Source organism: Ornithodoros turicata, chromosome 2 (genome assembly GCF_037126465.1).
Source record: "Ornithodoros turicata isolate Travis chromosome 2, ASM3712646v1, whole genome shotgun sequence".
NCBI classification, from domain to species: Eukaryota; Metazoa; Arthropoda; class Arachnida; order Ixodida; family Argasidae; genus Ornithodoros; species Ornithodoros turicata.
In genome coordinates this window covers 60,036,188-60,060,904 of record NC_088202.1, presented here as the reverse complement: position 1 = coordinate 60,060,904, position 24,717 = coordinate 60,036,188, and the positions used below count along the sequence as shown (strand labels likewise).

Sequence of the window (24,717 nt, the reverse complement as noted above, 5' to 3'; positions counted from 1 at the left end):
CAATGTATAGAACAACGTTTCATGTAGCAAACTGGAGAGACATTGTGCCGCTGCTTTGTCGCCGGCTCCGGAAATATTGTGCCCTTCAAGCGCTTAATAGTGATTTCCATTCCACAAGTGACACACAGGGGAGTTAGTGTATACGCAAACTATAGTGTTCCGGAGACCGGACAACTTGTGATTTTATTGAAAGCCTGGTGGAAGCTGTTATAAAAACGTGAGGCTACATAACAATGTGGATCTAACGGAACCAAAGGTCCCCGCAGTACAACAGATGCGCATCGGCATCGATACGTGATACGATACAACAGAATCGATCATGCCACAAAAAAGTAAACATATCCGTGCGAAACCTTTTCTGAATGTGAACGCACGCGAGTTGTTTCAAGCAAAGTGCACCGGCCTTCCAATCGTCGCAGCTTGTGATGGCGCACTCGCGAAATCATTACATGAAGCGCGCGATTTCGTAGTCCGGTTGTATTGCGGTTACTTTTTCGTACCGCCGTGGTGCGCCACAGGGTGAGAGCACTGCTCCGACCAGTGAGATAAGATGGCAGCTGAGCACGACCGTAATAACTGCCCTCCTCCTCCATGTTGCAACAGCCTTGATAAAGATAACCGCAAGTGCCTTGTCGAAATCATTGCAATTACGTCACACTCTTCATTCCGGTAATTGTGATTGTGCATATCGTGATCAATTCGTCGAACGTCGTTCGCACACTCTTAAATTGGCATTTCGTCCGTAACATCTCCTTGGCGCGTGCTTTCCTCCTCGCTCTTTTCCTCAATATCTTACCCGATAAAGTCGCTCGCGCGGATGCGCGGTGAAAGGCAAAGAGTCGGAGAAATCGGGGATGACACCAAACCTTCAGTTACGACGAAATGGTACTGTTTCTCGGGAAAATACACACGAAATGAAGTCGTGCGAACTCGTCTGCGGGCTCTGAGAGCCCTCTAGTGCCAGCAGAAGTATATTAGAGTATACACATGACACGGAGTTATGATCAATCTTGGTCTTAATCAATGTGGGGAAGTTGACAAATTATAAAAACAAAATATATGATGCAGAATATCAGAATACTACTTCGGATTGTGGTACGTTTTGATGATGAGTTAATACAAACGATATGCAAGTACGCAAATGGGAGTGGGGTTAGAGAGCAATGTGTGTGTGTGTGTGTGTGTGTGTGCTTAAACATCCCGATCAACAACGTGCTTCACATCCCATCAACATTCCCTCCCTCATCCTTCCCCGTCCTCCCCATCACATCCCTTCACATCCCGATCAACATACATACACACACACATCATACATTGGATGGTGATGGGGTGGGCGATTCACCGTCGCTCCCGATCCCGATCAACAACTTGCTTCACATCTCCTGTCTTTTCGAGTCAATGTTAGACAAGAGGAATCGTCATGCTAAGTTCCGAGAAGGTCATGTCTAGAACCGATATTTGTCATTCGTCTCGAAATAGAGAGGAATGTTTCTTTTACGAATCGCATTTGGAACGGAACCTAGCGGAATGTCCTTTTGGCGAGCTCCTGGAAACTGATCGATTGTGGCCGCGCTCATATTTGAAGTTCTATTGAGCGTTTGAACTTTCTCATTCTTTTTCCGCAGAGTGTTTATGTACAGTCTGCGGCGCTGTTTGCAGAGAGCCTCCACTTCAAGAGATGAATCGATTCCATTCAAGACGAGAGCTCACCAGGTTCCCCAAAAGGAAGCCTACGAAAACGGTAAGGCGATCGAAAGAAAATGGAAGGAGAAGGAAAAACGAGAGTCGCTCTCTTCGACGGGAATCTATGCATGATCACCAAAAGTCGCAATGCTTGGCGCGACAATTCGTCAAACTAGCTATGTCCCGAATGAAGATAAGATAAGATAATCATAAAAATAATAAATAATAACAAAAATAAGGATAAAGCTCACTATGTGCGGGCACGCGAACTGGGTCCGGGGACTCGACGCTCAACTTATCGTTATTTCGTAAGGAGCGATAGATGTATATTTTCCCCATAAGTTGTCCCGGCCCTACCAAGACGTTTGGAGCGCAGTCAACTTAAAAACAAAAATAACGGTAACGAATGTTGTCTTTGGTTCACATCGGGTCCCAAGATCTTGATCTCGTACATACCGAACATTGTCGTTATTTCTGATGCTTGCGCTCTCCAAACGTCACGTAACGGCACGTGAAAACAGTTTCCGCAGACCAGGTTTCTAAATAAATGTTAGCTGCACCTTCGCGTGGGAGCCCGTGGCAAATCGCCAAGGACGCGGTGTATTTATCGTTTGTTAAGGGGTATCGGCAACAGGAAGGTCGGCGCTTGTTAACGCTCGGGTATTCCTCGCTCTTCTTCGGAGCCCCGTGACGTCACTCGTGCAGACAGGTGCCAGTCAAGTGACTCGTGCCATGACCTCAGCAGGCTTAGCCGCAGCGACAGTAGAGCATTCGGTCGTTCTGCTTTCTCCACGCTTCGGACCTTATCAACCCCTTGTGATCGTGTGACCGTGTGTGTGATTTTTCAGTTTTTTCTTCTTTGTTTCCTTCATTCGTGTCTTTTTTGGAATAGCAAGCCGACATCTGTCTGGCTGACCTTTCCTTTTCTTTAATAAATCGTCCCCCCCCCCCTCGGTCATTCGAAAGTCTAAACACACGCAGTGTCCGTGTTTTACTTTCCGGCAGCAGACGTATTTTCATTGGGAAATGAGAGCTGATTGTGTACCTACGTCACAACAGTTGAGTTTTCAGCTCGTTTTCGTAAGGTGGACTGCGCAGTCGTAAGACACGGTGAAGTGAATATATTTTGCATGATCGCACTTGATACTCTGCTTGATGCACTCTCGAATGATCGTAAAAATTATTTATTTGTTTCACGAATGCCTGTTTCACACGAACGTTTTCTCGTTCGTGTTTTTAACGGAGGCAAAACGGACTCATTGGAACCTACGGGGCTCGATTGCCTTTAGCTTCAATTTTTGAAGCAAACGGACGACAAGAACGGACTTGTGAAAGAGCCCTAAGGATTTCATTCTGGATATCAACTGTTTAGTGTCATCCCATCTGACGAATGACAGACTTCGCATCTCATCGTTCTTTGTCATCACCCGCCATTGTGTTTTTGCAGCGATGCAGCATGAGGGAATTTTCACAAGAACAGCATGATTCCTGACATCGTATTCAGCTCGCCATTGGTTGGCGCAGCAGCTAATCAGAGAGCACATAAAAAAAAAAAACTCCAGCCGTGGGTGCGAGAAGCCAGCGTAGTCACACGACGACACACAGTGACGACAACATGACCTAGCAGTGAAGGAACGCAAAGCGGCTGCGACGAGACGAAGCTGAGATGACCCGAAAGTTGTCTACGTGTGCGCAGGCCCGGCGAGAGAAATTACGGGCCCCGAGGATGATTTCGGATGTGTCCTGCCCGGGTCCCCCTCCCCACGTCTCCTGGTGCTAGCAACCATCGGGAGTTGGGTCGGGCGCGCCCCTGAAGAGGCACGGCCCCAGGGCTCCATCCCCGGCCGCCCCCCTCTCACCGGTCCTGCGACTGCGTGCCGAACAGAACCGTGAGCCACGTCTAACCCTTATTGCTCGGGCACGATAGGTACAGCTGTCGCTGTCACTTCTTCGCACGTGGATGCGAAAAGGCGTGAATTTTTTCGTTTTCAACCTAAATATTCTGATGCCTTCAGATCACACTTCCAAGCATATGTAATTGTATGTCATCTCTGTCCAATCTTCTGCAATAGCAGGCTCTGCATTGTGAGCTTGGTCGCGTTAAGCAGGGCTGCTTAAAGACACGATTCAATGTAAGCCTCTCCATAATATTGCATAGGTAGGTTGCGAGACTGATAGGACGAAATAACGCTATAGCTGCTGAGGCGGCTTCTCGGGTTTCAAGACAGGCACCGCATGCGACGTCTTCTAGTCCTCAGGGACGACACCATCTCTCCAAGATTAGTTTGGAAGAGTCCGTTGCACATCACGCGCCTATGTACCCAACGAGGTTATGGCATAACTCCCGATTTTTACACCCTGAATATTAGAACATATATTTCCTGAAAACTTCTTACCCTAAATATCGCCCGGTACAACGATTCAAAGTGGTCATATGTGGATTAAACTCTACGGTACCAGTGTTAAAGTGGCGGCAAAAGGATTGAATACGACGAAAAAACAAATGAAAAACTGTACTTCCTCTCAATATATTTTTCTGTGCCTTATATTGTTATGACCCACATGACCGAAAGCCAAACGCAAATCTCATGTGTTTGAATATTGTCGCTGATAGCTAGTAATAGAACGCGAATATTGCCAGTGAAGTAAAACGAAGTTGTAGAATACCTTTAAGGCGGACTCGGTCCCCGAGGGTGTCGAGGAACTCCTCGAATAAGGCGCTGTGGGTCCGGTTGTTGAGGATTTGCTCTTCGGTGCTCTGGCCTTCCTTCACATAAACTACACCCACTTTCAGCTCAGACTTCACGAACACCTGCGGAAGCAGAAATGCAATGAACACATTGCTACGCCATACATGAAATGAAATTCGGTAAAAGGTCAGTGGGGTAACATTGGTGAATTGTAAACTAAACACTCTCTTTGAAACGTGCAGTGTAATGATAATGACCAGACGAGGCAGCACTCTCTCGTCCGCGTCTGTCTCCTCTATATGCACTCTTCGGTTGTTCAATTATGTGTCACCAAATTGCTCAAATTTCAGTTAGTGACAAATTAATTTGTTTCGTTTTTGTTTGGAGTTGATGGTCGAGTGTCGCATTCCTAAAATATGTGTTAGAGGGGGCCATGTTCCATCCTGCACCGAATCTATTGTGAAACACTAAGCTTTCTACACCTTACACCATGACCATCGCCTTGTACTCCGAACTTCCCCTATCATTGGGACACTGCGTGAGGTTCCAATGTATTCCAAGCCATCTCGAACTTTCTAGCACTGATCGTGCTGACGCTGTGGCTCGGCGTGCCCACTACACTGAGCAGCCGGATGTCCTTCCATTTATGCTCCCTATGTCTAAGCTGAAAATCCGCCGCTTCATTGGCAACTGCACGCAGCTGTTCCAGTAAGAAGCTAAGAAGCTATCCGCATTAATAGCTCCCTGCGATCCATTGACAGGCTGATGGCCCATGTTGTTCATGGCTGCATCTAGCGTAGCGAGGAGACGTTGCTTCATCGGCTGCGGCTGAATCTGGCACGAGCTCCACTCCTCCTGTTTAAGATGAAACCAACTGCCTTCTCCGCTTTGCCCTATCGCAGTAAATTTTTTTACGCCCTTCCCAGTATGAAAAGGTTGTACTATGGGGACGCACCCGAAATACACTTATACTACACTTCACTAAGCACCCGTGTTGGTGTAAAAAGGGTGTAATGTACCAATACACCCCGGTCACACTTATGTTACACACCATGCTAAATTTCGGAACACTCATATCTTCTGGCAATACACAATACCTACAGTTGGCAATACAAAACACTCATATCAGTGCCAAAGGGGTGTATGTCGCACAATGCTCAAAGTGGGTGTAGTTTTCTATTTAATTGTGATAATGTTTAATAATAATAATAATAATAATAATAATAATAATAATAATAATAATAATAATAATAATAATAATAATAATATTTATTTGACATTAATAATAATACTTATTTTATACCCTCATAGCTATAAACTTTTTTAACCGTATTTGTAAACGACTCATCACGTATCGCACGATAGTCAATAAACAAGTATAAGAGAGAGAGAGAGAGAGAGAAAGAAAACATATTTTAACCTTTATTTTACCTTTCCACGGGAGTTATAATGATCGGTCACGTAGGTTGAGGAATATAACAAGAAACAACATCCAAACATCCCAACAAGCGCGAGCCGAAGCGTAACGCGTAACCAGGCCTCCATAGCTCCCCGCATTCGCGGCAGTAGAAAAATAAAACACGTCATAGTCACGTGGCATTACATCGTCAGGCATCATGACGGATGCCCATTGGCCCAAGAACGTCGCGCGCTCCGGGATTGGTTGACAAAGTTTTGCACAACAGTCCTTCCAAGCAATACCGATAGTTCGGAACCATTCGAATGAGGCTCACGTGAGTGCATCAATTTCACGATAAGCATTTCCTTTCTTTGATTTCAGTGCACCGAATGTTACAACGAAACGTAAAGTGCTTGTGTGGCATGAAGCTCCTTGTTGTCACTGCATCGAGAATGCTACGGTGCTCGAAAATCTTCCTCACGCTTTAACTCACCACAGCATCCCAGTCCCAAAATCGATTCACTGTAGGATGATATTTGTGTCAAAAAACAGTACAAGACGAACAGAGTATCTTGAACACACGAAGAAATTTGCGAACACTTCTTTTTGACCACGAAACGGTGCTGTCAACCGACATCTTGGATTTTGCTGCTCAGGCGGTCGCCCGCGAAAAAAATATTTCGAAACTTTATTAACCAATCGGAGCAACGCAATACTGCCCGGCCAATGGATATTAGTGATGATGCCTGACGCAACAATATCACGTGGTTATGACGTGAAAATATTTTTTTAGAGCCGGAAGTTGGGAGAGCTGTGGGGGCCTGACCAGGCCTCCATAGCTCCCCGCATTCGCGGCAGTAGAAAAATAAAATCACGTCATAGTCACATGGTATTACATCGTCAGGCATCATGACGGATGCCCATTGGCCCAAGGACGTCGCGCGCTCCGGGATTGGTTGACAAAATTTCGAAATATCTGACAGCTCACTTTTCGCGGGCAGTCGGCCAGGCGGGCAGCTCCAAGCAAGGTGGCTGCGTCTCCGCGGCTCGCCGATGTCGGTTGACCACAACGACCAAAGAGGAAGTGTATTGTGTATTCGCGGGTTTGTTCGTGAGTTATAGTGACTCTGGCCATGTACTGATCTCCGATAAAGTATCAACCTACGGACATTCTAGCCGGGTCGGAACTGGAATGCTTGGTGAGCTGACGTCTGAGGAACACTTTAGAGCTCTGTCGCATTTTCAAATACAGTGACTAAGAAGTGAGTGTTCGTAACGACAAAAGTATTTCCCTTGACTGTGTGACCTTCGGTGCATCGCCAGTACGAGAAGAAGATGCTCATCTGTGAAACGCACGCACTCGTGGACTTCGCTCGCCTCCAGAAGCAGACTGTGTGTGTGCTTTGCAAGTTCGAACTTCCGTTTGGTTGCAGTCTATTCAACGAACGAAACGCTCTGTACGCACGGTGAGGATACGAGTCAAACAGTTGGGTCTATACGTTGCATCAATAAATATATATTTAGCCTATGAAAAATGTCTTAGTTATTTTGGAATAACGGGCGCCATGTATGAGAAGCAGTAGGAGTCATTGGTAGCCAGGGCCGGCCGAAAGGCAAGCCAAACGGAGAGGTTGCTGATTGGCTGGCTGCTAGGCATCACGACGCATTTTCATTGGTCGTATGTCCAGTGTTGCCTGAATTATCTCAAACTATGGGCTCTATGGGGAGCTGTTGGAGCCTGGCGTAACGAGATCTGCCTCAGGCTCCAACAGCTCCCCACAACACACCCGCGAATACACAATACACTTCCTCTTTGGTCGTTGTGGTCAACCGTCATCGGCGAGCCGCGAAGACGCAGCGACCTTGCTTGGAGCTGCCCGCCTGGCCGACTGCCCGCGAAAAGTGAGCTGTCAGATATTTGGAAATTTTGTCAACCAATACCGGAGCGCGCGACGTCCTTGGGCCAATGGGCATCCGTCATGATGCCTGACGATGTAATACCACGTGACTATGACGTGATTTTATTTTTCTACTGCCGCGAATGCGGGGAGCTATGGAGGCCTGGTCAGGCCCCCTCAGCTCCCCCCAACTTCCGGCTCTAAAAAAATATTTTCACGTCATAACCACGTGATATTGTTGCGTCAGGCATCATCACTAATATCCATTGGCCGGGCCGTATTGCGTTGCTCCGATTGGTTAACAAAGTTTCGAAATATTTTTTTCGCGGGCGACCGCCTGAGCAGCAAAATCCAAGATGTCGGTTGACAGCACCGTTTCGTGGTCAAAGAGAAGCGTTCGCAAATTTCTTCGTGTGTTCAAGATACTCTGTTCGTCTTGTACTGTTTCTCGACACAAATATCATCCTACAGTGAATCGATTTTGGGACTGGGATGCTGTGGTGAGTTAAAGCGTGAGGAACATTTTCGAGCACCGTAGCATTCTCGATGCAGTGACAACAAGGAGCTTCATGCGACACAAACACTTTACGCTTCGTTGTAACATTCGGTGCACTGAAAGCAAGGAAAGGAAATGCTTATCGTGAAATTGATGCACTCATGTGTAGCCTCGTTCGAATGGTTCCGAACGATCGGTATTGCTTGGAAGGACTGTTGTGCATTGTGCCGCTGTGGTCGAATGCTAATTGCTTTTGTCTGGATGCGAAGTGGCGAAGTTACGTGATATCCTCTTCGCGTACTTGATAAGAAGCGATAACATGTCTGGTTAAACATGTTTAGCCTTCTGAGATATCGGAAAGCTTTTTCAAGCCCGGTTGCAGCTGTCACACCCACGTCGGCTAAGTTCTTACGAAGAACACCGAGGACTGCAACTCAGCCTTGGTCTAATACGGCACCAACTGCCTGCAAAGAAAAGGATGGACCGTGGGAACTGACCACATCCGTGGGTATCAACCTTGGGACATAAAGGAACTTTACTGAGGAGCTGAGCACAAGGCCACGGCAAAGGGCTGAAAATGACGCGCAGAAGTTATTTAAGCGGTTGCTCGCTTGTTGTCTGTCTTTTACGGTTGTGCTGTTACGTTCACCATGTTCATCCTGTGACGGACACCGAGCGGCAATGGCAGAACGGAAAAGTGAAGACCGAAGACGGTCACGCGGCATCAACTGCCGAGCCAGAGGTTGCAATAACTCGAGCCTCAATTGCAGCCTTTCATTCTTTGGCTTCCCAGGAGACGACAGGTAAGTTTTTTTCGATGCACCTTACATGTGTCACGCATAATAAGAATTTATCACTTTCGTGATAAATATTTGTCACTGTCAATAATAATATTGACACTGACAAATCCCTTTCGTGATAAGTAAACTATCTCAATATCACTTTATTTATCACATCAGTCACTTAGTCTGTCTCGAGGCTGTCCAACTTTTGGAGCAGCTCAGTTGTGCTCTGTAGAGCTGTAGTTCTCAAGCTGTTTCAGTTATTTGCCTATATTGCATGTGCTTATTCCCAAAGCATTGTTGGAGCATTGGAGATCTGCATGGATTGAGTACTCTGGCCGGCCTGAATATGCTGCTCTTTCACTTCGCCAGCTCAAAAATAGGAAGCTGTGTGAAGTGCATTTTGCTTCCAATGCATTTGCAAACAGACAGAGGACTCATCTGAAGAAAACAGCTCTTCCGACAGTGCCCTTCAGGGCAGTGCGCACAAGTGCATCAATGACAGCAGGTGAGAACAGTCCTTTGCATGATGCCTATTTGTCAGTGATCTAGAGAAAGAAGACTCCACGATGCTTTCTCGTTTCAATATGTTTTGTGTTGCTGAAATGTGCTGAATATTTGTTTTGCAGGTCGTTCAGTGCATACAGAGGGACCCTTGTCAACTGCCCCTCTGGCTTTTCCACATGCGACGGGCGTGAGATCTCAGGACGCCACTAGTAAGTGGACAAGCTTATTTTACATTAACAAAAAAATAAGAAAAAGAGAGAGAGAGAGAGAGAGAGACCAAAGTCTGAAAATTTTATGTTACGAGGTTAGCACATTAGATAATTGACTCGGAGAGCAACAAAGTAATATTTTGATCAGTCTGTTTAATTATACTAATTTTCTTTAGCAGGCCGTTCAATGCATACAGAGGGACCCTTGTCAACTGCCCCTCTGGCTTTTCCACATGCGACGGGCGTGAGACCTCAGGACGCCACTGGTAAGTGGACAAGCTTATTTTACATTAACAAAAAAAAAAAATAAGAAAGAGAGAGAGAGAGACCAAAGTCTGAAAATTTTATGTTACGAGGTTAGCACATTAGATAATTGACTCGGAGAGCAACAAAGTAATATTTTGATCAGTCTGTTTAATAATACTAATTTTCTTTAGCAGGCCGTTCAATGCATACAGAGGGCCCTTGTCAACTGCCTCTCTGGCTTTTCCACATGCGACGGGCGTGAGATCTCAGGACGCCACTGGTAAGTGGACAAGCTTATTTTAGATTAACAAAAAAATAAGAAAAAGAGAGAGAGAGAGACCAAAGTCTGAAAATTTTATGTTACGAGGTTAGCACATTAGATAATTGACTCGGAGAGCAACAAAGTAATATTTTGATCAGTCTGTTTAATTATACTAATTTCCTTTAGCAGGCCGTTCAATGCATACAGAGGGACCCTTGTCAACTGCCCCTCTGGCTTTTCCACATGCGACGGGCGTGAGACCTCAGGACGCCACTGGTAAGTGGACAAGCTTATTTTACATTAACAAAAAAAAAAATAAGAAAGAGAGAGAGAGAGACCAAAGTCTGAAAATTTTATGTTACGAGGTTAGCACATTAGATAATTGACTCGGAGAGCAACAAAGTAATATTTTGATCAGTCTGTTTAATAATACTAATTTTCTTTAGCAGGCCGTTCAATGCATACAGAGGGCCCTTGTCAACTGCCTCTCTGGCTTTTCCACATGCGACGGGCGTGAGATCTCAGGACGCCACTGGTAAGTGGACAAGCTTATTTTAGATTAACAAAAAAATAAGAAAAAGAGAGAGAGAGAGACCAAAGTCTGAAAATTTTATGTTACGAGGTTAGCACATTAGATAATTGACTCGGAGAGCAACAAAGTAATATTTTGATCAGTCTGTTTAATTATACTAATTTCCTTTAGCAGGCCGTTCAATGCATACAGAGGGACCCTTGTCAACTGCCCCTCTGGCTTTTCCACATGCGACGGGCGTGAGACCTCAGGACGCCACTGGTAAGTGGACAAGCTTATTTTACATTAACAAAAAAATAAGAAAGAGAGAGAGAGAGAGAGACCAAAGTCTGAATATTTTATGTTACGAGGTTAGCACATTCGATAATTGACTCGGAGAGCAACAAAGTAATATTTTGATCAGTCTGTTTAATTATACTGATTTTCTTTAGCAGGCCGTTCAATGCATACTGAGGGACCCTTGTCAACTACCCCTCTGGCTTTTCCACATGCGACGGGCGTGAGACCTCAGGACGCCACTGGTAAGTGGACAAGCTTATTTTACATTAACAAAAAAGAAGAAAGAGAGAGAGAGAGAGAGATACCAAAGTCTGTTAATTTTATGTTATGGGGTTAGCACATTAAATAATTGACTCTAAGAGCAAAAACGAAATATTTCAATCAGTCTGTTTCATTATACCATTTTCTTTTGCAGGCCATTCAATGCATATGGAACTCTCTCCATCTACCCGTCTTGCTTCTCCCTTGTATCACATGGACCCACAGGAAGGAATTGGTAAGCTAACATACATAAGCGCCAGCGGAGCATGACTAGAATTTGCACGTCAAACTTGTATATCTTGAAACATGACTGATATGATGTTTGTCTTGTTTTAGTATGCTACCTCACCAACTGCGATACTCAAAGCTTTTAACCTTAAACATACATTTAATTTCAATCTAGGTAACTCTCCTGGAGAAGTGGCTTGCGTCCAAACTAGCACAGCAGCCTCAGTTTCTAGTACGCATACTGCAACACCATCCCCGCACAGTGATCCTCACGACCTCAGTCGTAAGTAGTGTCCTTTGCCTCACGTAGGAAAAAAAAAAACATGCAGCATCTTTACTGTATAATTTTCTTTGCATTCCACTTCGTCGTAATTGCATGCCTACCGTGCATGTCGCTCATAAGCTGTTGGATAGCTATAACGATGTGCTTATTTTTGTTGGGTTTTGTTACTACAATGTGTCTCATAACAGCAGTTCATAGACTGGTTTGTTTTATGCATGTTCAATCTCTGTTTCTTCAGACCAACATCACAAATTTACTATTTACAGCATTGGCAGTACCTCTAGAGCCATCGGACACAGTTCTCAGCACACACCAGCCTGAAGGTAAGAAATGCATTTCAGCTCTCTTATTATCTGTTGCTTGCTGGGTTTAAATTCAGCTTAGGACTTGAGGTTATCGTTCTGTGTTCCGTACTCCACCGGTCATTCCTACTTTGCTGTGTTTGCCAGTTTTTTTTGTTTTTTTATTATGTTTTGTAGCATCTGGTAGGAAAGGACATATGGTTTATGTTACAATAGTATATAGCGAGCTGCCATGACCATGTGTGCATATGACGTACAGACAGGCTCTCGTCTCACTTTTGCGTTCCAGTAATAATCACGTTATCCTTCCATTTTCACAGGTTCTGTTTCTGCTGCTGAGAGGCCGGGGCGTCCCCAAAAGAAAAGAACACCTAGAACTGCTTCCCTTATCTACAGGCTACAAACAACAATGGAACGCCTGCGACGTTCTTTGTTTCGTAGCCGCGTAACTAGGCATTTTGGGGGCCTCACCAAGGGCCAAATTGTGCATGGAGCATCACGTTACCTTTCCAAACGTGCCCTTGATCTCTTCCGTGCTCAGCTGTGCCTGCAGCTCTTACAGAAGTTTGGTCGTAGGTGGCCTCCCCATTTCAGGAGCTTTGCTCTTAATCTACACTTCAAGAGACCTCAAGCTTACAGGTATTTAAGCGAAGTACTACCTTTGCCATCTGAGAGTTCATTGCGAAATTGGCTCAAGGAAGTTACTTTGGAACCTGGTGTCATGCCTTCAGTTCTTGAAGGACTGAAGACAAAACTCCAGGGACTGCCACCAAAAGATCGTACATGTGTATTGCTCTTTGATGAGATGTCCATCAAGGAGCATCTGCAGTACGATTCCAGATCAGACACAGCTTACGGTTTTGCAGACACTGGAAAAGAAAGGAACTCCCAGATGGCAAATTCAGCTTTGCTTGTCGCACTCTCAGGGTTAACAAAAGCATGGGTTCAGCCCATGTGTTATCTTTTTTCCAAGTCTACCGTGTCAGCAGACACACTGCAAGATTTGATTCAGGACCTTATTCGCCAGCTTCAATCATTGGATATCTCTGTGAAAGCGGTTGTCTGTGACCAAGGTGCCAGCAACTGTGGATTGTCTAGAAACCTTCAGATCTCCCCATCCAAACCTTACTTCTGTGTCGATGAATCCAAAGTATATTTTATTTTTGATCCACCATCCACCATTTAATGAAAACTACACGGAACCTGCTGTTGAAGCATGACCTACAGATCGGGGATGCTCAAGAGAAGGTTCAGTGGTCCTTCATTAAACAGTACTATGAATCAGACCACCCCCTAAAGGTCCGACTGTCGCCAAAGTTGACAGACAACCACATTCACCCCACAGCTTTCAAACGTATGAAGGTCAAGCTTGCGAAGCAAGTACTGAGCAATAGTGTTTCCACTGGGATCGCTGTCCTTATTAGCGTGGGATGTATGCCTCCAGCAGCCACTGAGACTTCAGAATTCCTCCTTAAGATGGATCAACTGTTTGACTGTTTAAACAGTTCATCTGTCGAACAGAGTGACGTCAAAAAGATCAGATATGAAATGAACAATTCAACGAAACATAAGGAGTTACTAAGTCTGCAGCTCAGTGGATTGCACAGTGGAAATTTGACAGTGATAGGCAACCTCTTACTGTAAGGGGGTGGCAGATCACGATTCGCGCAGTACTTGCATTGTGGGAAGATCTTCACCAAAATTTTGGTTTTGAACATCTGCTGACACGGAGGCTCAACCAGGATCCCTGGAAAACATGTTCGGTCAATTCCGGCAAATGCACGGGTGCAATGAAACACCAAACGCGTTTCAGTTTGTGTCAAGCCTCAAGGATACCCTTGCAGGGAGGCTCATGAAGCTTCCAAGCAGGGGGAATTGCGAGGCTGATACAACTGAGCTTTTAAATGACTTGTTGAGCATGCCGGTTTCTTCAACTGCAGACATTCCCTGTGAGCCTGACAGCTCACAAGGGATGCCTGCAGATGATGAAATGGAGATTGAACATGGGATGCATGTTGTGCAGGAGCCTGACGACATTATTGAGGCTAATGCACAGTATGCATACGCGGGATCCTTGGTTCACTCTTTCTTAAAGAACTCAAAATGTACAAACTGTCCAAGCTTGTTGAGGGCTGCAGGTGAGGGGATCAGGAGAGCAGAGGGGTTATATTTGTATTTGGAGAGCGAATCGGGTGGTTCTGACACTACATCTTGTGCCCCATCAGATTCATTTTTTGCATATTTTGGCAGGTTGGAAAATGTATTTAAACTCGAGATTTCAAATGTCTTACACAGACAGCAAGTAAGAAAGCAACTTGTTAATCGGTTAAGACATTGTCATGGCAGAGACACATTGACAAGTCATGAGCCATTCTGCTCGATTGCCTGTCAAGGCAGTTTCCTAGGTCACTTCGTTAATAAACGATTACAGTGTCACATCAGACTAAAAAACAGGGAGGTTAAGGAGGCAGCTTTTCAGAGGTCCGAACAAAGGAAACGGAGGAAACTTCCAGCATGAGTGTAACGTTTGCGACATTCAGTGTGTCACTCCATCTCCACTCATCCAAATGACCCTGAGCTTTGTGTACAGAAAAAAAAAGAGTGGTGAGATTCCACAAACAGAGAATTTTTTAATATTATAATGTTACCCACGTCTACAGGCATTTGACAAGGATTTGTTGCTTTTCTGTTGCTTTATGTTGAGAGACAACTATGCAGTATCACACGCCACAACACCAAAGTGATCCCATCATTAATTTTGGCTCGCTTAGTTTTCTGTAACAGATGGCAAGCAATATTCAAGTATAAGCTGAGCAGTTTTCATAGTATGCTGCACAAATTCATACACCTAGGAATGTCATAACCACAGCCATGTGAAATGTATTGTTTATATGATGATTACATGATACATACATGATACATGATTACATCAAAAGCATGTATATATGACATTTTTGTTTTGAGCCTATAGCTATAAACGAAATGTTTCTTTTGTGCATAGTAGTGTTTGGAGAATAAGCACAATGCAAATAATGTATAAGCATGCATTTTTGCTTTCCTTTTTACCTGTCTTCGTGCCTAACCTGTGCCAGTTGTCATTCTTGAAAGGTGAATCCCAGAGAAGCTGTTTAGTTTGCTGTTCGTAATATTCTAGTCTTCGCAACTGTACATGCCTAATAGTGTTACACATGCGTATAGAAGTATGATATTTCGTATAGTCACACCTACATAATGTGTTTCAGTGAAAGTATGCAATGTCACTGATGCCACAAGTTCACGTTTTTTCCGTTCGTAGCTCGAACCACCCGTAGTTTACACAATACGAACTACCCCCATTTTTGCTTAGCTTTTGTATAAATTCCAGTACTGTCCTTTCATTGTATGCGTTGTAAAACAAGCGTGACGCTCAAGTTGTAACATCTTTATCCATCCACTATGATTCATGATGCAACGAATGTTCCACATACGCGGTGAACGAGAACAAAACTCGCGTGTGCATTTACTTTGTGTACTTGCTTGTTGTCATTGCTTCTTGGGTTCTAGCTTTCACTTGCCAAATAAATGTATGTCTTGTTACACGTTGCCTTATTAATTTGGTAATCGCGAAGAATCAGAAAATAACTAGCGGTAGCCATTAAGTAACAAGTCAATAAAAGCCGTCGAGAGCCACGGATGGCCGCGAGGCGAGCCAAACAAGGGCCCTCCTGATTGGCAGATTTCCAGGCATCATTACTCATTTTCATTGGCCACAAGCCCAGTGTTGCCTGAATTATCTCAAACTATATGCCCTATGGGGAGCTGTGGGGCCCTGGCCTGGTCTGCCTCATCGCCATCGACATTCTCCAACCGCCGTTTCAAAGTGACGAGGCACGTCGTCGTCGTGGTTCGGTGGGATATGGCATTTTGTTACACGGAAGAGTCTTTGGAACTTCAGCGTCATGCGTATTTTGTACTGGAATCTCTGGAGCATCGAGGCGGTACTGGCCAATACGGTGAACGACTACGTTGAGCATAACAGTGAAAGCCGTGGTGTGCAAGAGGCAGCGTTCCTTTGTTCCCCGGCTTTCGCGTTGAGGTGAGTTGTCGTTCTTCCTTCTCGTTCTTGCATTGTTGTTTTTTCAACAATCACATGTGCGAGAGGTGTGGCGAAATAACAGCTTAGCATCGAAGTAAACAGCTATCGTTCGCTTTACCTGCAGGGTCTGGTGCGTATCAGTGACGAATTCATGCGAACTGTGGGTCTGTGTGTGATGTGGGTTTGTGTGTGTGAGATGTACTGCTTGCGACATACTTGTTTGATATCTCCAGCCCCCGTAAAAGCGGGTTACCGAACCAAGTTGCTGTGCTACGGTCACCTTCGCCTCACTTCCGTTCCCCTGGTGGCGGCGGGGCTGCGCAGTGCCACCAGACGGGAGAGATGGCGATCCGATAACCGCGCATCGTCTGCTACCTCCAAATGCATCGACGGGGCAGCGCTTTCTTTGGAATGCGGAGTGTGGATGCGTGGACCAATGAATGGTCAGAACACCTCAGGGATAACACATCGGGAACAATCGAGAAAGTGTTGATAAGATTATCAACACTTTCTCGATTGTTCGTAAGGTGTTCTTCCGCCCTCTACGCTTCCCTGCCCAGGCGAATGAGCGCAGTGATTGAGAGTGGAGGGGCACCAACGCGTTACTGAGATCCCGTGTTCCACAGCGTTTCTTTGCCTCATTTTGTATAAATTTATCATTTCTTTTTTTAATCCTAGCCAGCAAGCGAGGCTTGCTTGCTTCACATACCACCAGTAAATAAAATGAGGTAGTCCCTCGCTTGTGCCAGTTTCACGGAGCAGCCGTGGTCCCTTGCATTACTGTGACACCTTTCACAAAAAGTCCTGACGACCGCAGGAACTGCTCAAATGTGGCCTAATCCCGGTGTACTTATGTTTCAAAAACAGTAAACGGGAACAAAAGGAAACATGTTACAATTCCCATTGCGCTCAACATTCCGAGGAAAGCGCTGCCCCGTTGACGCATTTGGAGGTAGCAGACGACGCGCGGTTATCGGATCGCCATCACTAACGTCTGGTGGCGCTGCGCAGCACCGCCGCCACCAGGGGAACGGAAGTGAGGCGAAGGCGACGGTAGCACAGCAACTTGGTTCGGTAACCCGCTTTTACGGGGGCTGGAGATATCAAACAAGTATGTCGCAAGCAGTACTTTGGCGTGCGTTCAGTCAGTACAAAGTGCAGTTATTTCAGTTATTTCGTTGCATATTGCAAAATGATATATTTCTTCACATCTCGTTGATTCAGGTACTATGTTATAGGTTTTTGTGAGATCTTGCATTGGGGTGACGAAAGCAACGGTGGCCTATTCTATGATCTATGAGTAGCCTGCTAGTATATAAGCTTGGCTCAGCTACACTGGCCTTTGATATAAAGGAAAGCCGTACATTTTGACATGTGACTGCGCTGTTCTCCAAAGTTCGTTGTTTTTTCTATGACCACTAATCTTGCAGTAGAGTGAATTGGTTGCGCTTTTTGCATTGCTGATTTACATATAGCTTCAGTAACAGTTGCCAGGAAGCTTGAACTGCCTGTGTTTTTGTCACATGGATGCAGGTTGACTCTAGATTGATAAAAGGCGTCTGGTTCACAGCATCAACACACACCAATGGACAGCCTCACGCATGTGTACAGTACCTGATGTGTCTACAACAATGAAGAGTGAGGTATAAACCACAAGACGGTCACTTGGGTCTGCCTATTACCTGCTTCCGCATCTAACCATCTATAAGGAAGCTACGGTAGGTCGCTGTCAGGCATTTGTTCCCACTCGTTGCAGAGTGTCTGTTCTTTACGCCTATTTATGACAGTGTTCGAGCTGCTATCGCAATAGATAAAATGAACTGTGTTATTGGTTATCTTTCAGGGATGACCGTTCCGAAGAGGTGTAGCAATCATGTGATTATTATTATTATTACCATTATCAGGGATTATCTGTTTGTACATGCTTCATTAATTTATTCAAGTTTTTAATAAATGTGCAAATAAAAGGACATGCCCCTCATTGTCTTCTTGAATATTCACTATTACATATTTGAAGTATTGTATTTGGGCAAATTCAGGTTTCAGGACGCGCTTTTGCGCCAGTAGAAGTGGTTAACGTAACTACATAGTAGGAGGAGGTAGCAATAGACAACGTAGAATAAACAGTAATTCATAACATTAGGTGAATGTTATATCAACGCAGAAAAGACAAATGTGAATGTAGAAATAACGTTATAAAATTATGTTGATTCTACGTGTTTTTGAGCGGACATTTTCTAGTAGAATCTACGTTACAAGCTATCGCAGATTCTACGATGCCATTGTAAATTTGCAATGTTATATCAACATTAATTCTACATTTCGTGGTTGACTGGGCAGCTAGCTAAGCTCTTCTAAGCTCTTGGAGTGCACAGCTACATAGCTAAGCCCTAAGAGTCTAGCTAGCTAAGATGCTCACACTTGCAAATGCAGGTTGCAGTGCATCAGTGCAACTACGGGTTTTCCCGGCGATTTTAATACAAGTGCCAGCTAGATTAATCCCAGTGCCAAACAAATTAATCCAGGTGTCATTTAAATTAATCCGAGTGCTATACAATATAATCCAGGTGCCACCCAAATTAATCCTATATAAATGCTTGGGATAGTAGACACTTTGCGACATAGGTGGTGCGGTCTACTACGTGGAACCCAACTTTTTGTGAGTCACGTATATCAGAGTTGCATGACATGACATATACTCACTGTTGTGGGTTATGGCAACTATTTGTGACAGTTTTCGTCATAGCGTGGCCTTCTAGGGTCTCACCGTGTCGCAGCTGCATGGAACGGTAATTTAGGGCAATTATTGACTACAAAACCTTTTTGCCACAATTTTGGCAAAACCTTCATGTCTTTGGTGATGCCGAGTGCGACTGCGGCGTGCCCTTTTGCCACTTCCTCGTGTCGGAGCCATATGGTGTGATGCCGTACAATCATTATTCACAACGACACCTTTTTGGAACAATGTTCTGGAGCAGGCTATGGCGTGACTTTTTGGGGCTTCCTCATGTTAGAGCTTTATGGTATGCTGGTCTACGACTATTACTACTACGGTCTACTACTCTACCTTTTTGGGATAATTTTCGTGATGCCATTTCCAGCGTGATGGTACATTGGTTTATGACCATAACTGATAATTGCGCCATTTTCGAACGACTTTTGTGATACCGGGTGTGGCGTGACTGTTTGTGATTTCGTCATGTCACACCTGTATGGCGCGGTTATTTAGCACCATTATTGACTACTACACCTTTTTGGGATAATTTTCGTATAGCTGGCTACGGCGACCTTTTGTGGCTTCCTCATGTCGGAGCTGTATGGTAATGTGGTTTATGACCGTCATTGACTGCTACACTTTTGTGTGACAATTTTCGTAATGCTGATTACAGCGTGACTTTTTGGGACTTCCTTATGTCGAAGCTTTACGGTATGGTGGTTTATGACCATTATTGACTATTACACCTTTTGGGACAATTTTCGTAAAGCTGGTTACGCCGTGACTTCTTGTGGCTTCCTCATGCAGGAGCAGTATGATGTGGCTAATTACGACCATTAATGACTTCTACACCTTTTTGGGACAATTTTCGTAATGCTGGTTACAGCATGACTCTTTGAGACTTCGTCATGTCAGGCCTGTATGGTATTGTGGTTTATGAACATCATTGACTGCTGAACCTTTTTGGGACAATTTTCGTAATGCTGGTTACGGCGTGACTTTTTGGGACTTCCTCATGTCGGAGCTGTATGGCATCGTGGTTTACGATCATTATTGACTATACTACACCTTTTTGGGCCAATTTTCGTAATGCTGGTTAGGCGTGACTTTTTGGGACTTCCTCATGACGGAGCTGTATGGTATGGTGGTTTACGACCACTATTGGCCACCACAATTTTTTGGGACAATTTTCGTATTGTTGGTTACAGCGCGACTCTTTGTGACTTCCTCGTGTCGGAGCTGCATGATATTGTGGTTTACGACCATTATTGACTAATGCACTTTTTGGGACAATTTCGTAAAGCTGGGTGCAGTGTGACTTTTTGGGGCTTCCTTATGTCAGAGCTCTATGTTATGGTGATTTACGACCATGTAAGCCATACTTTTGTCTTTGCTTCATCACAACTTTCCCACCTGAAATATTATATTTTTTTTACAAATTACGGAAGGTTGTACAGCCTATGCTGTTGGCACACACACACACAGTTTCCTGGCTGATCTCATTTACAGGCAGCACTATGAACGGTGTACCTAAAGGGATAACAATCGCGAAGACAAAAGGTGACACAACGAAAATGCAATAAAGATTTTCATATCCAAACGGACGTGACAAGCTTTCTATCACTTTTTGATTCTGGTTAGCATGACATAGGTGCAGAGTAGTGCCCCAGCATATTCAGGCGGATAAATAATGTTAAATGTTTAGAATGTATGCGATGAACACAGTTTTCGGGGCGTGCTCTGAAAAAGAGTTTGACAAGTATTCACGACTTATATGTTCTCAGTCAGAGCTGACTTTCTTCACTTTTCAACTGGATGCTTATTTCGTCGCAAAAATGAATCAGCAGTTTTCAACCGGTCGGGAGGCTTGCTAAAAGGTGTCTGCAGTAAGGGCTGGTTATATGTGACTGCATCTTCAGGCTAGTCGGTGAAGGGAGGACACCGTAACCAGCATTACGAAAGTTATCCCAAAAAGGTGTAGCAGTCAGTAATGGTCGTAAACCACAATACCATACAGCTCCGACATGAGGAAGCCCCAAAAAGTCCCGCCGTAGCCAGCATTACGAAAATTGTCCCAAAAAGGTGTAGTAGTCAATAATAGTCATAAACCATATTACCATACAGCTCCGACACGAGGAAGCCCCAAAAAGTCACGCCGTAGTCAGCATTATGAAAATTGTCCCAAAAAGGTGTAGTAGTCAATAATAGTCATAAACCACAATACCATACAGCTCCGACACGAGGATGCCACAAAAAGTCACGCCGTAGCGAGCATTACGAAAATTGTCCCAAAAGGTGTAGTAGTCAATAATAGTCATAAACCACAATACCATGCAGCTCCGACACGAGGAAGCCACAGAAAGTCACGCCGTAGCCAGCATTGCGAGAATTGTCCCAAAAAGGTGTAGTAGTAAAAAATGGTTGTAAATAACCGCGCCACACAGGTGTGACATGACGAAATCCCAAACAGTCACCCCACACGTATCACAAAAGTCGTTCCAAAATGGCGCAATTATCAGTTATGGTCGTAAACGACCATACCACCACACCAAAAATGGCATCACGAAACTTGTCCCAAAAAGGTAGAGTAGTCAATAATAGTCGTAGACCAGCCTGCCATACGGCTCTAACATGAGGAAGTCCCAAAAAGTCACGCCATTGCCTGCTCCGGAACATTGTCCCGAAAAGATGTAGTTGTGAATAATGATTATAAGGCACTACACTATACGGCTCCGACATGAAGAAGTGGCAAAAAGTCACGCCGCACTCGGGATCACCAAAGTTGCCCCAAATCGGCGTAGTAGTAGTCGATAATGGTCCCAAACAACCATGTCATAGAGCTCTGACATGAGGAAGTTCCAAAAAGACACGCCATAACCGCCTTCATCAAAATTGTGGTAAAACGGTTTTGTAGTCAATAATGGTAATAGTCACCATTCCACACAGCAGCGACATGATGAAGCCCTAAAAGGTCAGGCCATACTCGGCATGACGAAAACTGTCACAAACAGTTGCCATAACCCACAATAGTGGGTATGTGTCATGTCATGCAACTGTGACATACGTGAGTCGCAAAAAGTCGGGTTCCGCGTAGTTTACCCTACCACCTTCGTTGCAAAGTGTCGACCGTCCCAAGCATTTATATAGGATTAATTTGAGTGGCACCTGGATTATTTTGTATGGCACTTGGATTAATTTAAATGGCACCTGGATTAATTTGTTTGGCACTGGGATTAATCTAGAGTAGCTTGATGGGCTTGTTGGTACATGACTCGGAGAACAAGGAGCAGTCTAAACAAGGACAACGACACAAGAAGACACACAAACAGAGGCTCCACTATCAACAAGTTTTTACTGAACAACACAAGCACATTTATAACCAATGGTAAGGACGGGAAAGGGGGCAAAACGGAAGACACGTGGGGCCATATAAACACGAGGAACAATCAGATCTAACTACTCACTTCCAGCCTTCAGTCTGCATTCCAAGAACCCAAACTCTTCCCTAGTTAGCGATATTGACGGCTCACTGACACATTTATCAGACCCATACTTCATTATCAAAAAGGCCTCGAAAATTATTCTTTCATTCTTGGAGTTAAATCGTCCTCTAATCTTTGTTCTCGGAAACTCCGGAACGCAACCGCAGACCCTGACGTGTTCATGCAAGGTACCCCCACCCGTCTTATTTACACAATTCTTATGCTCCATTAAGCGTTCATTTAGGCACCGGCCAGATTGGCCCACATAAACCTTATCACACGAAAGTGGGATTTCATAAACAATAGACCTTTTACATTCCACAAGAGGACACCTATGCTTCTTCTCGCACTCTAGTGATACCTGTTCTTGATTCGTTAACCTAACGAGTGAAGATAGCTTAGAAAAAGACTTAAAAACTACAGGTGCACCGAACCTTCCTGCCAATTTTTTTAAATGATGCGACGTTTTATGAATATGTAGCGACGCACAGCAGAAGATGAAGTTGATGCGCCACCAGCAGCACATCGCAAGGCGCGAGCTTTGAAAATTCTTCGACGGTTTTTGCCCGCCATAAGACTATTCAGTCTGGCTCTGACGGCCACACAATAAACAGCCTTCTCCGCTACCGTTTTGGGATTACTTCACTTAGGTTTCCCACACTGGTGACCCGAACCACGAACTGCCGCCGTCAGCCTCAACATGCTTGGTGACGCAGGGGCCAGCACCGCATCTGGCCAGCACCCTACCACGATGAGCTACGTCGCTGTCCGTTTGCCTCCCTTCTGGCACAAGAACCCCAGCATATGGTTCATCCAAGCTGAGACGCAATTTCAGCTCTCCGGCATTTCCTCAGAGCTCACCAAGTACCGGCACATTGTTGCAGCGCTACCGCCAGAAATTGCTATTGAGGTTGCTGACGTGCTCCAAGCCCCGCCGCACGAGAATCCGTTCACCAACCTGAAGACTGCCATCCTAGATCGTACCTCTCTCACTGAGCGTAAGCGGCTCCAGCAATTGCTCAACGCGGAGGAGCTCGGTGACCGCCGACCGTCCCAGCTGCTACGGTCCATGGAGTCTTTGCTCGGCGATCGTGCCCCGACATTCGACGCCCATTTGCTGCGGGAGCTGTTTTTGCAACGCCTTCCCCCGCAAGCCCAGATGATTCTGGCCGCTGCGTCAAGTCTCCCCATTCACGATCTTGCTCAGCAAGCCGACAAAATCATGGAAGTGGTCGACCCAGGCGTCGCGTCACTCTCGCAGCCCTCATTCGACTCTTCGGCACCCCGCTGCGATGCTGACCGTTCTCGCCACGACCCCGTGCACGCGCGCCTTGATTCCTTGTCAGCCGACATTCCATGTTCAGCCCACTGTTGTGGCAAAATTCCTTTTCGAAGAATAAGTCCTGTTCGGTCTGCAAACAGCAGCGAAGAAGGCTGTTCCTCTGTTGCTCTAGTGCGGCAATCCCTTTTGTTGTTGGAGCTTGTTTGCCCTATCTGCAAGCTCAGGCCTGTCTGGCCTCCTCTGTTTCTCCCTCGGTTGCGACGCTGCTTACCTCGCCGGTTGGTGAGACGCGCGGCGATGGCGACCGCTGCTCGCAGCGGGCCCGACCCTTACTGGTCGGCGTCTGTGGACATTCGCTCAGTCCCCCTGAGCCTCTTCCAGGCCAACGGCCTCACGTCCATCCCAGTCGCAATCAAGCCTACCGATGGCTCTGTCATCCGGTCCAAGAACCCGAAATCTCTGCTTCAAGGCCTGGAAGCCATTACTCCTGAGTTCCGGGACATCGCCGAAGTGCGCCAATATGGAAGAGATGGCATCATCTGCAAATCTGACAACGTCAACGTCATCCGCTCGCTCCTGTCAACTTCCACCTTCGGCAGGCAGCCGGTGGAGGCATTCATCCCGCACCATCTCGCCTGTGTCAGAGGGGTGGTGAGGGGCGTCGACGTCTCTCTTCCCGCTACTGAAGTCCTCGAGCTCTTCTCCGACGCTGGTGCCCTCGACGCGTACCGCTGCAGCAGGCTTGACAACGATCGGCGTATCCCAACCCAGTCCGTTGTTGTGTCCTTTGCGGGACTCGCCTGCCCATCTGAAATCAAGTCCTGGCCACTCATCTTCTGTGTAGACACCTACAAGCGAAGACCGCTTCAGTGCAAGCGATGCTTCCGATTCGGACATACCACCAAAAACTGCAGATCTGATCCCCGCTGCCGCCACTGCGGCGACGGCCATGACGAGCCCACGTGCCCTGTTAGTGTCTCCCCGAAATGTTGCCTCTGCGGCGGGAAGCACTCTGCCGACAACCAATCATGCCCTTGCCGTGAGCAAGAGTCTTCCTTGTTAGAGGTCATGGATGCTCGCCACTGTTCACGGGCGGAAGCGGCTG

General features: G+C 45.6%; 1 protein-coding gene and 1 long non-coding RNA gene across 4 annotated transcripts in view; one reads left to right on the top strand and one right to left on the bottom strand.

Moving 5' to 3' along the window:
• LOC135385474 (uncharacterized) overlaps positions 1–24,717 on the bottom strand; it is a 531,071-nt gene that overhangs the window by 157,719 nt on the left and 348,635 nt on the right. For all 3 annotated transcript variants that reach the window (XM_064614805.1, XM_064614806.1, XM_064614807.1), the window contains exon 7: positions 4,351–4,495. In XM_064614805.1, the coding sequence (XP_064470875.1) occupies positions 4,351–4,495 (145 nt within the window). The remainder of the gene's footprint in view (positions 1–4,350; positions 4,496–24,717) is intronic.
• LOC135383583 (uncharacterized) lies at positions 11,670–12,412 on the top strand. Its single transcript, XR_010419952.1, has 3 exons — positions 11,670–11,755; positions 12,022–12,078; positions 12,378–12,412. It is a non-coding gene; the product is annotated as an uncharacterized LOC135383583 (long non-coding RNA).